This window comes from Ipomoea triloba, chromosome 2 (assembly GCF_003576645.1).
Source record: "Ipomoea triloba cultivar NCNSP0323 chromosome 2, ASM357664v1".
Taxonomy (NCBI): Eukaryota; Viridiplantae; Streptophyta; class Magnoliopsida; order Solanales; family Convolvulaceae; genus Ipomoea; species Ipomoea triloba.
The window spans coordinates 7786297-7800769 of record NC_044917.1 but is presented as its reverse complement, the minus strand read 5'-3'; the positions used below and the strand labels follow the sequence as shown (position 1 = coordinate 7800769).

Below are 14473 nucleotides of genomic sequence, written 5' to 3'. Positions count from 1 at the left end.
CGTGAAAATAATGAAGTTGAGAATATTGATATGGAAGAAGAGGATATAGATAGAGAGTTTTATGAAGTATTTTTTGATATATTAAAACATTTTTTATACAAAAATTTTAAATAATAAATAATAAGAATCAAAGTCATTGAAAGCTTGTAAAGATGTATTCAATTTAGAATTTTCAAGACTTTTGTAAACTTTTTAAAGTTTAAAAAAAAAAAAAAAGATTACAAAAGTTAATAAAAGTATATATATTAATGTTTTTAATATAGACTTTTATAGACTCTTATAAAATTTACAAACGTTTATAAATATTTTATTAAAATTTATCATTTTAAAAGTTTTTAAAATGAGTCATTTCCATTTTTGGTCCTACTGTTATTGGGGCATTGCCAATTTTACTCCACTTCATTAATTTTTGTCACAATGCGGCCAGTCTTATTTAGTCCTTGCCACTTTTAGTCCACCGTTAAATGGCCATCCAAAACAGGGGTATTTTTAGTCTTTTCATGCTTTGGTCATCTCCTTGACCCTTTGCAGTGGTTTTCCTTACGCATTTTCATCCAATGAAGAGGTCCGACGAAAGCCATGTGAGCCACATTACAAACTCATGTCTTTCGTCGGACCTCTTCATTAGATGAAAATGTATAAGTAAAACCTATGCAAAGGATAAAGGAGATGACCAAAGCATGAAAAGATCAAAATACCCCTGTTTTGGACGGTTATTTAACAAAAATTTTAACGGTGGACTAAAAGTGGTAAAGACTAAATAAGACTGATCGCAATGTGGCAAAAATTAATGAAGTAGACTAAAATTGGCAATGCCCCAATAACAGTAGGACCAAAAATGAAAATGACTTTTTTTAAAAGTCACCACATACAAGTCGTGATACACTCGCTGGCCATAAGAATGTTACCAAAATGTAGTAAGCAAGGAGTAACAAATTTAAACAATTGTATTGGTGATAGTTCTTAGTGCAATATTTGAGCGTGTCCCGTGCCTACCACAAGGGCTCGGTATTTATATTGGATAATGGCTAACTAATCTGGTCTAATAAATACAACGGCTCTATAATAATTATATAATGGCCTAGCATTAAGTGCCTATGTAACGGATTTATTACTGGTAAAGCTATCCAATTATCCCTGTCACCCCCTTATTTTAATTTTTGGATGACGAGAAAATCAATCGTCACTATTTGAGTGTGTATTAGATAAATCCCTCTTATTCATTTGTAATAGTCCACAAATCATACGAGAGAATCATGTTTCATCTAGCTACTTAACCACCTTTGTCTAATTGTGTCTGAGTTGAACAAAATAATATCCCCATTATCGGGGTTCAATTCGATCATGTAGTGGTTGACCATAACTTGATATGATTAAATTAATTTATTATGAGTATTATACTGTGATTAAATAAATAATACTAAATGTGAACATGTATAGCTTTTTCTTATTGACTATACTTCACTCATGTGACCAGTTGAGCTGCCCATGCGGGCATTCTTATTTACTATACTTGGAAAAACCTTTTGTAGTAAAGAGATTGTTTTTGTTGTAATATTTTCGTAGCCTATTCAATTGGTTTTATAAATATCTTAGTGGCAATAGTTTTTTGAAACGTTTATATTGGCAAATTTGAATAATTGTAGTACTAATTTAATGAACATGTAATAATAACTTAATAAACATGTATTTATGACTTCATGTAATTGAGAGGTTAATTAAAAAATAAAAAATTAATAAGAGTGTCATCTAAAAAAATGTCAACTATAATTTTTTTAATGATATAGTTTTATATGTTAGTGTATTTGTACTAAAGAAAAAAAATTAAATTACAAAGAATTTAGTGATAGAATTACTAATTTATTAAAATTCTAAATAATTTTAATAATTTATCAACTACTTATTTTTATCAAACCAGAATAAGTTTATAAAATTCTCTTTTATTATAAGTACAATATATTTCACAATTAATAATATTATTGGTCATTTGGTCCAAATTAAAAAGCGATAATCAAAAATAGTGAAGTTGTACTGATTAAAATACTCAGTAATTTCTCAACAAATTTTTTTTCTTCCGCTTTAAAAGCATGAGTACTACTATCTTTTTATGGATTAATAAAAATTAAATATCATAAATAATGTTACAACAAAATGAATGTTAAAAGGGTAATTTTAATAGAGGAACATATGTATTTTTTCTATATACATACATATGAAGTGCCAAACTGTCGATGATTGCCAAAGACCTTGTGGTCAAGTGGCACCCGGTGTCCCGGTTCCCACATGGATGATGGGAGTGTGTTTGAGCCTCAGTGGAGGCAATGACTTTTTGTGCTTCAGTAGGTTAAGAAAGTAGCTATGAACAAATACTACATTGTAACAGAGTCAGTAGTACTCAAAAAAAAAAAAAAAAAACTGCCAATGACTTTTTGCTAAACAAAAATAAAATGTTTTTATTATAATTACTGAATTATTCAAATCATACAATAAAATAACAAAAAATATGCAAACAAACATAATGTTTGGTGGGGTGTCTTCAGATCACAAATTCACCTAAATCAGTATAGTTGTTCTGGGAACTTATTCCACAAATCACATTTTATGGTGTTAAAAGTAGAAGGGGCAGATACATGAACAGATACTGCATTGTAATAGAGTTAGTAGTATTAAAAAAAAAAAAAAAAAAAAAGTAGAAGGGGCAGGTACATGAGGCGTGTTTGGTATGGCGTTGGAGTAATTCCTTCTCCAAACTACACAAAATGTTTGGTGGGGTGTCTTCAGAATTCTGATCACAAATTCGGACCGTTGAATATAGACATTTCGACACTAGAAGCATGATACACACACTACATTAAACAAACATTACTATTATTATGTTTATTGTTCTAAGGATAACATTTTGAAATGGAATATGCTGCTAATAATAATGGCAAAAACTTGTGTGAGACCGTCTCACCATGAGACGGTTGGGTCGGGTCGGGACAAGATGCAAATGTAACACTTATATGCACAAATGTCATACTTATATGCTTGTATGTAATACTAATCAGGAATAAAATTTTTGTTACTTATTAGGATAAATTTAATACTTTTAAGAGAAAATACAATACTTTTACATTTCGATTTAAAAGTATTATATTTTTCCTCAAAAGTATTATATTTGCCCTTATAAGTGAGAGGTACTTGTCAACATTACTTATTATGAAAAATGTATTACTTTTTCTCTTATAAGTAACAAAAATTGTATTTTTGATTAGTGTTGTATTTGAGCATATAAGTGTGAGATTTACACATATAAGTATGACATTTGCATGGTGCTTTGACCCGACCCGACCCGTCTCACGAATAAGGATCCGTAAGACGATCTCACACAAGTGTGACCCAATAATAATTATTCTAAGCTTTTTTTGGGGTCAATATTCAACAGTCAATTTCTTGGTAGTTACATACACCCATCCATTCCTTCTTTTACGATTCTTATTGTGATGTCGGAAACAAACTTCTCCAATTTTTTTTTATGATTAAGAAAATTTATAATTACTATTGACATTATCATCATAGGTAAAAAAAAAAGATCATAATTGACTTGCTCAAATTAAGAAGATTAATAGACCGCTCCCATAAAGAATTTAACTTGAAACTTTGTAAGTATCTAACTAACAGTCTAACCAGCTTGGTTGAGGTTGCTCCATAGGACCATACATTCTCTAAATTGATCCGTATAATGCTTAATGTGTCAAAAATTATTTGAAACATCATGTCAAGTGATACATAAACTAAAAAACAAACCACTGAAATAATTCATTAATTATAGTGATTTTATCACTTTTGTTCTTAGTTTCATTTTTTCTTATTCTGTTGGGTGACTATGAAACGTGAAGTTACTATCTGAGAATGTACAAATCTCGTTCTTGTATAATAATTTGAAAATAACACATGAAAAGTAAATTGCATTGGGATTACCTTGTAATCTTGTATGAAAAGAGTATTGACAAGAATCCTCCCGAATGTATATAGGGCTTCCTGTGTAGTCGGTGTAGATTACACCATACAATGTTTGAAAATGCATCAGAATGAAATGCACAAATGCATCACAAAATGTGTCACACAGCAAAAAGAATGCACCACACCTAATGGTGCTTTTTTGAACACTTTGAGTTTGTTGTATATTTATGCCTATATAATAGTACGTGAATGCACGGCCGCACAGGAAGCACTGTCAGCATAAGAACCTGACCCCATATATATATATATATATATATATATATATATATATATATATATATATATATATATATATATATAAAGGACTATTTCTATAGTTATTGTATTTTATTTAGAGTGAAGACAAAAGAATTCAAAAAAGTGGTGAGTGGTGACCGTCGGTCAAGCAATTATAAATAATATAATGTTTGTGAAATAGCATATTCCATCAAGTATGCCTATACTAATACTATTATTTCTACCAAACTTTCTAATGCTGTGTACTAAATCCTGATGTACTACTCAAGATTTCACATTATTTAATGCACTCAAAAGTATATATATTTAAATATTTAATACATTGCCACTTCATTTAATATTAATCATTTATGTAATGCTCCATTACTTTGTAAATTATATAACTCAGTTTAGTTGACGTAAATAATCGTGCATTCTCGTCTTTTAAAAGAGTTGGGAAGTTTAAAACTCGTCCTCGTATGTTACGGATTTAAATGTGTTTCACATAGTTAGATCCCTACTTAGGACATTTCATAGTAGTCAACCAATGTACAATATAATGCTCCTACAGACTCCCAAGCAGCAAAGATTCACTTCATTAGATTTTGGCCAAAAGTCCCCTCTTAATGCAAGCTACACCGCTTTTTATAAGACATTTCAAGAGACATATACCGGGCTTTCTTCATTTGACTACACGTGATGGATTTCTAACAAGCAAAGGGTCAATCAAGCCATCTGTCCAAAGCGCACTAACCAATAGTGATATGACAAGGCAGAACAACACGTGTAGCCTTCTTACAGGTGAATATGTGATCATACCATGGTCGATCACACGCACCGCAAGGTCAGAATATATTTCTACCATACATTCTGAATACATTACATACTAATATTTTTTATGATGACAACAATTAAAACAAAAAAAATTATCAAATATTTATGCAACATGTTATCATTAACCAATTTTGTGATATATTATTGTTAACCACTTCAAGGATTAATTTTGTGACATTATTGTTAACCGCTTCAAAAAGACCCTTTTAAATCATGTTACCGTTAACCAACTTTTAATAAACATGTTATATTGTTAATCAATTTAAGAATCCTTTTAAATCAACTAATAATAATATGTCACACCGATATCAATGCAATTCCATGCCATCGTTTGACCTTACGAAACCTAATCTTTTCATGCCATACTTTGACATTTAGAAACCTAAAGTTCTAAACCACAACATTGTCCTTTCGAAACCTTAAACCAAAACCTACGCCTATGTTAAAGTTGAGAACTGAATAAGGGTCAAAGTGACCTTTCTGAGAATAAGCAGCCACATTTTCATGGCACTGGCAATAACACAATTGCTGACTTCATTCGCAAGTACTAATTTTTACAGATCTTAGTATATGATTATGTTTCCTTTCATTTTCTGAATATTCTTTATGTGCATTAAAAAAAAAAAAAGGAGCATTCTCAATAATTGTTAGACAAGGACCAAGATTTCTATTGCATTGTGAACCTTGATACAAAAATAATGTACATTCAATTAATACATTCTATACACTCACTCTTACAGTTAACAGTTTCTATACATGTAAACTAATAACTTTATAATTACAGACACATAATATGATAACTACGGGTACAGAAACTATTAACTACAAAAGTACAAATACAGAATATGTCAACTACAAATACAAAATCTAAAGGTTATTTTTAGACCAGGATCTACAATACAAGGTAAACCTTGGTCCATGGTATAATTTGCCCATTCTCGACACAATGGCCATGAACCAAACAATTGATTCCCAATGAGCCCTACCACTGTCCTGCTGATTAACAAAGACAGGACATGCCCACATGCGATTACACTTAAAAACAATAATGTAAATTTAATGATAATAAACATCATAATTTCTATGTTGTAACATCAGAATTCAACCTTGCATAGTAACATATAAATATGCATTTCGCCCGTAAGGGCAGCTCAAGTGGTAAGAGAGTTACACCTGCAGCCGAGAGGTCGTGGGTTCGAACCTCAAGCCCTTGAGTTTGTGCCGGTCAGCTATGGGTAACCTAGGCTGATTTACCTCCTTGTGGCTCTTTGCCGGCTAGGGTCACAGGGCGAGGGCTTTACCCACATACTCACATAGTGAGGAGTGGGGTTTACCTCGTTAATAAATAAATAAATATAAATATGCATTTCCTTCTGTCCCAAAAAGCATCATCACATTGCTGTCATGTTCTGTTACAGTATGGAACCTGTTTGTGAGTTAGGCTAATTTTTACAACATTCACAAAATCTAACCTCCATTCTCTTCCCCTCGACAAAAACAAAAAGGAATAAAAGACAATGGTCGGATTTTTTGGTTATCTGAAGCAAAATACCAGATACAAAACCCACTAGTACTAAACCTGCACTAAAATACGTTAAATAGTGTCCATTACCCTTGCCTGAAAGGGATCGTAGTAGATAGCCCATGCGTGATTTGAAACGAGTACATCATGACCAGATGTTGATATCACCAATCAAAAGAGGCAAGCCACTGACCAGATTCAACCGCTATTGTTTCGTGATATACTACCTGTGGCAAACTGAATCAAATGACAACAAAGATTAGAGTGTTGTAGAACCAACCATACATAAATAGCATCAAACCTTAAAAATTTCGCTCTATATCCATTTATTCTTTCATGCCACTTGTGGGAGTTAGATATGGGAGTCGATGTTATCTATGTTGTATCAATTTAAGGACAGACCCAATATGCAAGACTCATATAACATGCAAGTTTAAACAAAGAAAACTTGAAACTGAATGGATAAAGCTTACACTGGAAAGCAATGGCTATAACAAGTAAACCTCAAAGGCTATAAATATTCATCTATTGAAAGAAAGGTAGATGAAAGTGTGGGAATAAGACTAGTTGTGTTAACATGGCATTTGGTTCACAAAATGAAAATAGAGTGAATAGGAATAGGATTCCAAACAAATTTAAAATAAAAAAGGAATAAAATAAGAATACTATTCGATTATTTGATTGGTTTAAGAGATTATATTCATATAAGTACCTATACACAAAATAGTATATATACATATAAATAAATAAATTATATATAGGGGTGAAATCCAGTGCACAAAGGGTGAAAAGAATTTCCAGTGCAAAAATGCAAAAAAGTGCACTTCATGTCAAATGAACTTTTACTTTTACATAGTAAATTTTGCACTTGTGGTTGTAAAAAATTTTGAAATTGTCACGGCATAAATCTGGAAATTTAACCACTTGATCTAGATGGTCCATGTTATTTCTCAATTTTCAGTTTTTCACACCGGCAATCATCCTCGCATGATTTATTTGATATATGTATATATATATATACACATATATATAGGGAGAGAAATTTAATGACTCAGACAAAAATGCTCCCTAAATTCCTTTTTTGACAAAGACTGAAAAACACATATTTGTCTCTTGCAAAATATAAATATTTCCTCCTTCCCCTGTTCAATAAACATACTAATGCTTTCCTTCTTCAAGAATCAAACTTGACATGAGAAAAAAGTGATCTCCTAAAACTCAACATCTTTTTCAGATGCTATCGATTAGAGAAGAGATATATATCCTAGAACTCAACCATCTTTTTCCAAGCTCTTAAATGAGTAGCTGAATTTTTGTCTATTTTACAATCAGGAATCTAATTACAGGTGTATGATCCCTAGGTACAACCACTAAGCCCATTCTATGAATCAGTAGGTTCTAGTTGTTAAGCCTTCTATATAGATAAAGGTTTCACAATCACATTCTTCTTGCTAGGGAAAACCATTCGTAAGGCTTTGCATGGCATTAGTTTATCTATATCAATCACAATTTGGATGGTATAAACAGTATAATATAAATAGCACTGCTCAAACTCTTTATAAGAAAGGAGATCTCTGCATTTGGCTAGAAACCCGACTCTGGGAAGAAAATGGCACCACTGGGTAATGTAGAAAGCTATGCTGCAACCAGCACTCTAAGACTCGAACATTTCATTACAAATGGCAAATAGATGAAGCCGCACATAATGACGGTTCACTCTATGGGCAAATTCGTGACCCCTCTCTCTCTGGTTAGGCAAGAAGTGAAGGTGTTGGTGGTGGTTGAAGATAGGAAGTGATAGAAACAATCGGTTTGCCAATTTTTGGAGCATTAATGACTTTACTCTTATCAAAAACAAAAAATAGTGATGACAACATTTGATGCACTCTTAAGTCTTACCCATAATGATGAATTTAACAGTTCAAGATGAAGGCTATATTGGTATTGAATATTGTCTTACTTTACAACTAAAAGCTATTTCTTCATGGGCGCAATAGAAAAATGCTTTAAGAGAGCAGAAGGCACTTACAAATATCGGCACTTTCATACTTCAAAAGAACTTGATTGCACAACGAGCTGATCCTTTAGGAAGGGTATGCAAATGATTCCTAATCTCTTTATGCTTCTTCGGGTCCTCCAAGAAACTCTCAGAACAGAATATATTCATTTCCTCCAAAATGATAGCAATATTCAGCAAAAGTTTGAGAAAACAAATTTCTGTTTCATTTGCATGAAAATTGCAGTAGTTAACTGTCTTGAGACTTGATAAGAAACATGTTGGTAGTGCTTTCAATTTCCAGTCATTTTCTCCAGAAGGCTTGCAAGGATCAAGTGATTCAAGTCCCTAAATGGATAAAATAACATTCTCTAAGAATTACAACATATCCTTCTTAAGCTAGAAAAGTACTAGAATACTACCTCAAAAAAATCAAGAGATTCTAATTTTGGCAAGTGTCGAAGCAGCTCCATAAATTCTCCAACTGTTTGGTTTTCAAGCCCCTTGCCCAGTTCTAAATGTGTTAAGTTCTGAAATACTGGAAGATGGTCAAGTACATCATCTGCATTGAATAGAGACTTCCCAAGCACAAGGGATTCAAGAAAAATTTTAAAATCTCAGTTCGGTTGTTTAATATTTCCATATGCAAAAGGAATGGCATGTAAAATGTATTCACAAATTTCATTGATAATAGGCAATCCCAAAGTAAATACCTTGATAGCACCACTCGATATTCTCACAGAGCTAACATTGTTCAGTCCTCTAAATAGCTTAACAGCACGGAAAGCAATCTGTTTCCTCTTATCACAGAGAACAGCAATATGAATTGAAGCATCAACTCGCGAGGAGAGATTATATAGATAAATTTCATTTGACAGATAACCACTGTACTTTAAGAAACGGAGATTGGATGAGTCAATCCGGATTTCACAACCATTTAGATCATCAGGTGATCCAAAATAGGGCAAGTCATCTATTGTCAGGCTCTTCAGTGAAGGAATGGATATACTGACACTCTTCAAGTTTATCCAATCGCAATCTAACACAGTCAATTCTTGAAGCACAGGGCATCCAGAGAACAGCCTCTGGGTTGAGCTATCATCAGGGAATGTGACGAGACATAGGTGCAACGTTCTAAGGCATGGAAAAGAGATAGAATCAGGCAGCTCAAGGGTACAATTCATTTCTAGTTTTAGTACTAAAAGTGATTTACTATAAAAAACACACGAGGGCAGGGAAAAAGGTTCCTCCACAAACAGGCAAAGATCAAGCTCTTGAACATTATTTTTAATAGCCGATGATAACCACGTACAAACATGGGAAGCACTGAAGCAAACACGGCAAGAAAGGCGCAACTTTTCAATAGATGCATTTCTAAGTTGAAGGACCCTTTGGACAAAATGCATAAAAAGAGTGACCTTCATTGGATAACCAAAAACAGGTCTCGAGTACAACAAGGAGTCATCAAAGTCAAGATTAGGAAGAATGGTCCATAGATTCTTCCATCTTGTTGATAATATGCAGGTTGCTACCGCATTTGAGGTGGAAAGAAACGATAGAATGTGATTAAGAATGCTATCAGGTAACTGACTAATTTTATCTTCACCATCATCAATCTTGACCACCTCAGATACCTTCTGCCGTTTGAAACTGCCCATAATGTCCTCCATTTCCCCTGTGAATATAATAAGTAAGGAGTTCGATAGGGTTAAAACTTAAAAATGAAATTTTTAACAGTATGCTCAAGAATAAAACACTCTAGGATCAGAATAGTGTGCCACACACACATTCACAGTTCTAGAAACAGCAACATTCATCCATAAACAGAACAAGACATCCTTAATTTCTGGCAGAAAGTATTTGCTCTAGGAAAGCACCTCAGATATTAATATTGAAAAGGTGATTATAGATTCTAGCAAGTACTTTAACTTAGGGTTAATCCGATGCCAATTAATAACAAACGTGTGCAACTTAGCCCCGCTAGTAATTCAAAGCCTCGCCCCAATTTGAGTACCCACCCACCGCGCAGACGATACGGAAACGAAAGCATCAAACTAAATCAAACCATTGTAAAGATCAGTATAAGCAATCAGCCATTTTAGCACGAAAATGCCCAGACAAAAAGATACGATTTTTACAGACGAATAAATAAATAAAACTATCCATGAGACTTGGCCACCCGCAACCATTCCTTAAAAGGGATAAAAACAAGAGGAAAAGGAATGGGAAAACACCAAAAATAAAGCGGAGAAGTTAGAAAGAATCAAGAGTAGTTTGAGAGAGATGTGGCTTACTAAGGATCATGACGGTGAAGGGAACGGTCCAAGGAGAAGAGAAAAGTTTTCTGGGAAGAGGGGAAGGCGGTGGAAGCAAATGAAAAGGTTATGCAATTAGGGAGAGAGAGAGGGGGGGGGTGGGGGGGTGGGCACGATACCCAAGTGAACATTGCAGAGAGAGAGAGGTGTGGGCACGCTGTTCATCCATCTTGCTTGTAACTGCGAAAGGAATGAGATGCATGGCACGCGTATGGCACGTGATCCCAAACTCTACCCTTCTTGCCTTTCCACCATACCACCCACCATTTTGGTTTTTGGCTCCAAAACAAAAAGGTTATATAGGTAATTGAATTTTGGAGTAAAAGTGACCTATCAAAAATTTTACAGTTTGTATAATTAAATCATTGAATAAAAAATTATGTAATTAAATATGGGTAATCAACATTATTGGTAGGTTTCTTCTAGGTAGAACATGTTAAATTGTTAGTCGACATATAATGTGATAGATTTAGGCTGTGTTTGGCAGAGCTTATTTAGGAGTTTATAACTTATTTTAAGCTACTAATAAGCTATAAACTTTGTTTGGTAATGCTCTCAAAATAAGCTAGTAGCTTAAAATAAGAGCTTATTTTGAAACGCTACTTCAGGTAGCTTTTAAAAAATAAGCTAGTAGCTTCTTAACTTTTTTCCATCTTTATCCTTATTATTTTAAATAAATGACATCATTTATCCATCACAATTAAAACTCTTTTGGCATTTTTTCTTCAATATGTTTCGTTGTAATTTTAATTTGATATTTGTGTTTGAACAATAATTTTTGTATGAACTAATTTTATGAATTATAAACATTTTGTTTTACTTTGTATATTTTTAAATATATGTTCTTACTTAATATTTTATTAAATTATATTGATTTCAATGTTTTATATTTTAATATGTAAACAAACCTATTAAGTTTAAAATTATTTAACTTTTATGTAGATGTTCTTTTTAGTCTTTTACATTTATCAACTTATCAAAAAGCTAATTTTACCAAACACTTTTAAGCATAACAGATAGCTTAACAGCTCTTCAGATTTCAGCTTCGAGCTTATAGCTTTTCAGCTACCATTTCAGCTAGGTTTGTCAAACATAGCCTTAAAAAGTTGGTGACATTACGTGCTATGTTAAAAATATTTTTTTATTATAAAACAAAATTTAAAATATTTTAAAATTCTAATTTTAATTTAAAAAATCAAAGCTTTATTGTCCCAATTTAAAAACAAATAAAATTTAATTGTATGTCTCGTCCATCTACGTTGATGGGTGGAGTATGCCTCTTCTATCAACGTCAACGAAGGAAGAGATAATGAGGCTATCTGCACTGTTTACATCGACGAATGAGGAAGCCGCCTCCTCAAACAATATCGATAGAGGAGGAGGTTGTCTCCCCTATTTACGTCGACCAAGGAGGAAGCCACATCCTTCGAAAGAGAAGTTTTTTAATATAAAAAATTTAATATTATATTGTATTTGTTAAATTATTTTAAAAATTATTTTATTTTTCATGTGGCATGTCAAATTAATATTTTATCGAAAACTTGTTGTTTATCTACAAATAATGTTAATCGCACGCGTTTTTAATGTTAAATGGTTTAATTACATAATTTTTTTACTTGGTAGTCTAATTGCACAAACCGTACAAGTTTGATGACTGTTTGAATTTTTTTCCTTGAATTTTTTAAAATTGCAAATCATTGAACAAAAAAAAATGTACAATTGAAATATTTATTAATACCAAAGCTCTTTGGAATTACGGAGTAGCATTTTACATGTTGCTTTTTGTAAAATTCAATCTAGAGCGAAAAAATCTCCAGTTCACTTGTTTAATGAGGTGTTTAGTTTGATGGGAAAAAAATTTCCAAAGAATTTTTTTTTCTTAAATTTAAGTAAAATTATGTTTTTCTCCGTTTGGTTCATAGAAAATTTTTTCACTGAAAAATGTTTTCCTCAATAATAAGGGAAAAGTTTTCAATTCCTCCCCCTTGGTGTTTTGTTTTCTATGGAAAATTAGTAGGGTAGTGTTGTCTTCTAAGGGTGTGTTTGAAAACCCGGAAAATGATTTCTGTAAGTCATTTTCCGGGTTTTTGGTGTTTGGGAAGACCAAGGAAAAAAGGGTCAAAGGAAAACAACACAATGATCAATGGAAAATGAGGGTCATTTGGGGGAAAATGACTTCCCCTTTTTTGGGGGGAAGTCATTTTCCAAGCTCTTCGCTGGCTACGCATTTCTCCTTCCCCTTTGCTTTTGGCTTCCAGCACTCCTTTTCTTCTTCTCTTGCCATTGCCATCTTCCAATCATCAGGCATTTCTTCCTTTTCTTCTTTCACTTGTAATTTGTATGATTTATTTTTTCAAATTTGAAAATATTTTTCTAATTTCTGAACAAAATGGAATGATTTCTACTGGATTGAGAAATTGGTTTCCGAAACCAGTCCCGTCGGATTGGTTTCGAAAACCAGAGGACTGGTTCGTGAAGGTTTGCGAAACCAGTCCACCGGACTGGTGGACTGGTTTGCGAAACCACCAGTCCGACGGACTGACTGGTTTCAAACCAGTCCGTCATTTCGCAAACCAGTCTACCCACTGGTTTCCGAAACCAGTGGGTAGACTGGCTCCCAAATTTATTTTTTTTTTTACATTTTTTTAATGTGTTTTTTGGTTATATTTTTTTGATATATTATTATTTTGTTGTGATTTTTTTTGTTATAAATGAATGATTTGTGACAATTGTGATATTATTGTGGTGACAATTGTAATCAACTAATTATTTTGATTTGTTATTTTCAATTGTAATACTTTGGTTAGTTATTTTGATATTTTATTAGTTATTTGTTTATTATACCGAAGATTGTTATTATAAATGTTATATTTAAACAAATTAACTAAAATATTTAATTTTACAATTCTGTTCATTTTCCGACCTATTTTCTGGAAAATGAACCAAACACACAAACACAGTTTTCTGCTCTGCAGCCAAACACAAGAAAGGAAAATGATTTCTGGAAAATGACTCATTTTTCAAAAAAAACATTTTCCAGAAATCATTTTCCTGCTTTCCAAACACACCTTAAAACTTTCTTAATTACCATTAATAATAATAATAATAATAATAATAATAATAACATTATTATTATTATTATTACCTGCGTTGGTGTTGTTATTGTTTAAAGGCATATTGATATTTATATTCATTATTTCTTACAATTCCAAATTCAACCAAATAATAATAGTCAAAGGACTTTTGCTTAAATTAACTCGGGTATTTATTAGTAAAATGTCATAAATCAAAAGACTGAGGATTGAAAAGTGGTTGTAACTTTTAGGTACACGCAAATACCCGGAGTATTCCGGGGTTATCGATCCACAGGGAATGGTTGGTTGAGCACTAACTCGGATTGATTCTTGTGAAGCTAGTTCGATAATAACGGGATTAAGACAACAAAAGTAAATAACAAAAATAAAAGCAACAAATGAAGAGAGATATATAAGATACAACATAGGTAAGGATATGGATCGGGTCAATGCCCATCATGAGTCAAACAAATGTAGAAAAGAAGTTTTATCCCTTGTGAATGGAGGAAAT

General features: G+C 32.5%; 1 protein-coding gene across 1 annotated transcript; it reads right to left on the bottom strand.

The window, feature by feature from the left end:
- Positions 1-6401: 6401 nt before the first annotated feature.
- LOC116010635 (F-box protein At4g22280-like) lies at positions 6402-10984 on the bottom strand. The gene is made up of 5 exons (XM_031250119.1): positions 10868-10984; positions 9287-10248; positions 8996-9151; positions 8607-8921; positions 6402-6814 (listed from the first exon to the last, which is right to left on the bottom strand). Exons 1-4 carry the CDS (start codon positions 10875-10877, stop codon positions 8628-8630), a joined length of 1422 nt encoding a protein of 473 aa, XP_031105979.1. The 5' UTR covers positions 10878-10984; the 3' UTR covers positions 6402-6814; positions 8607-8627.
- Between the last annotated feature and the right edge of the window lie 3489 nt (positions 10985-14473).

Bases quoted from the DNA above. Each gene is read 5' to 3' on its own strand.
- LOC116010635 (XM_031250119.1), bottom strand. The intron at 9,152-9,286 runs GTATTTACTTTG...GTGCTTGGGAAG, and splicing joins TATCGAGTGGTGCTATCAAG to TCTCTATTCAATGCAGATGA. The intron at 8,922-8,995 runs GTAGTATTCTAG...TTATCCATTTAG, and splicing joins AATCTCTTGATTTTTTTGAG to GGACTTGAATCACTTGATCC.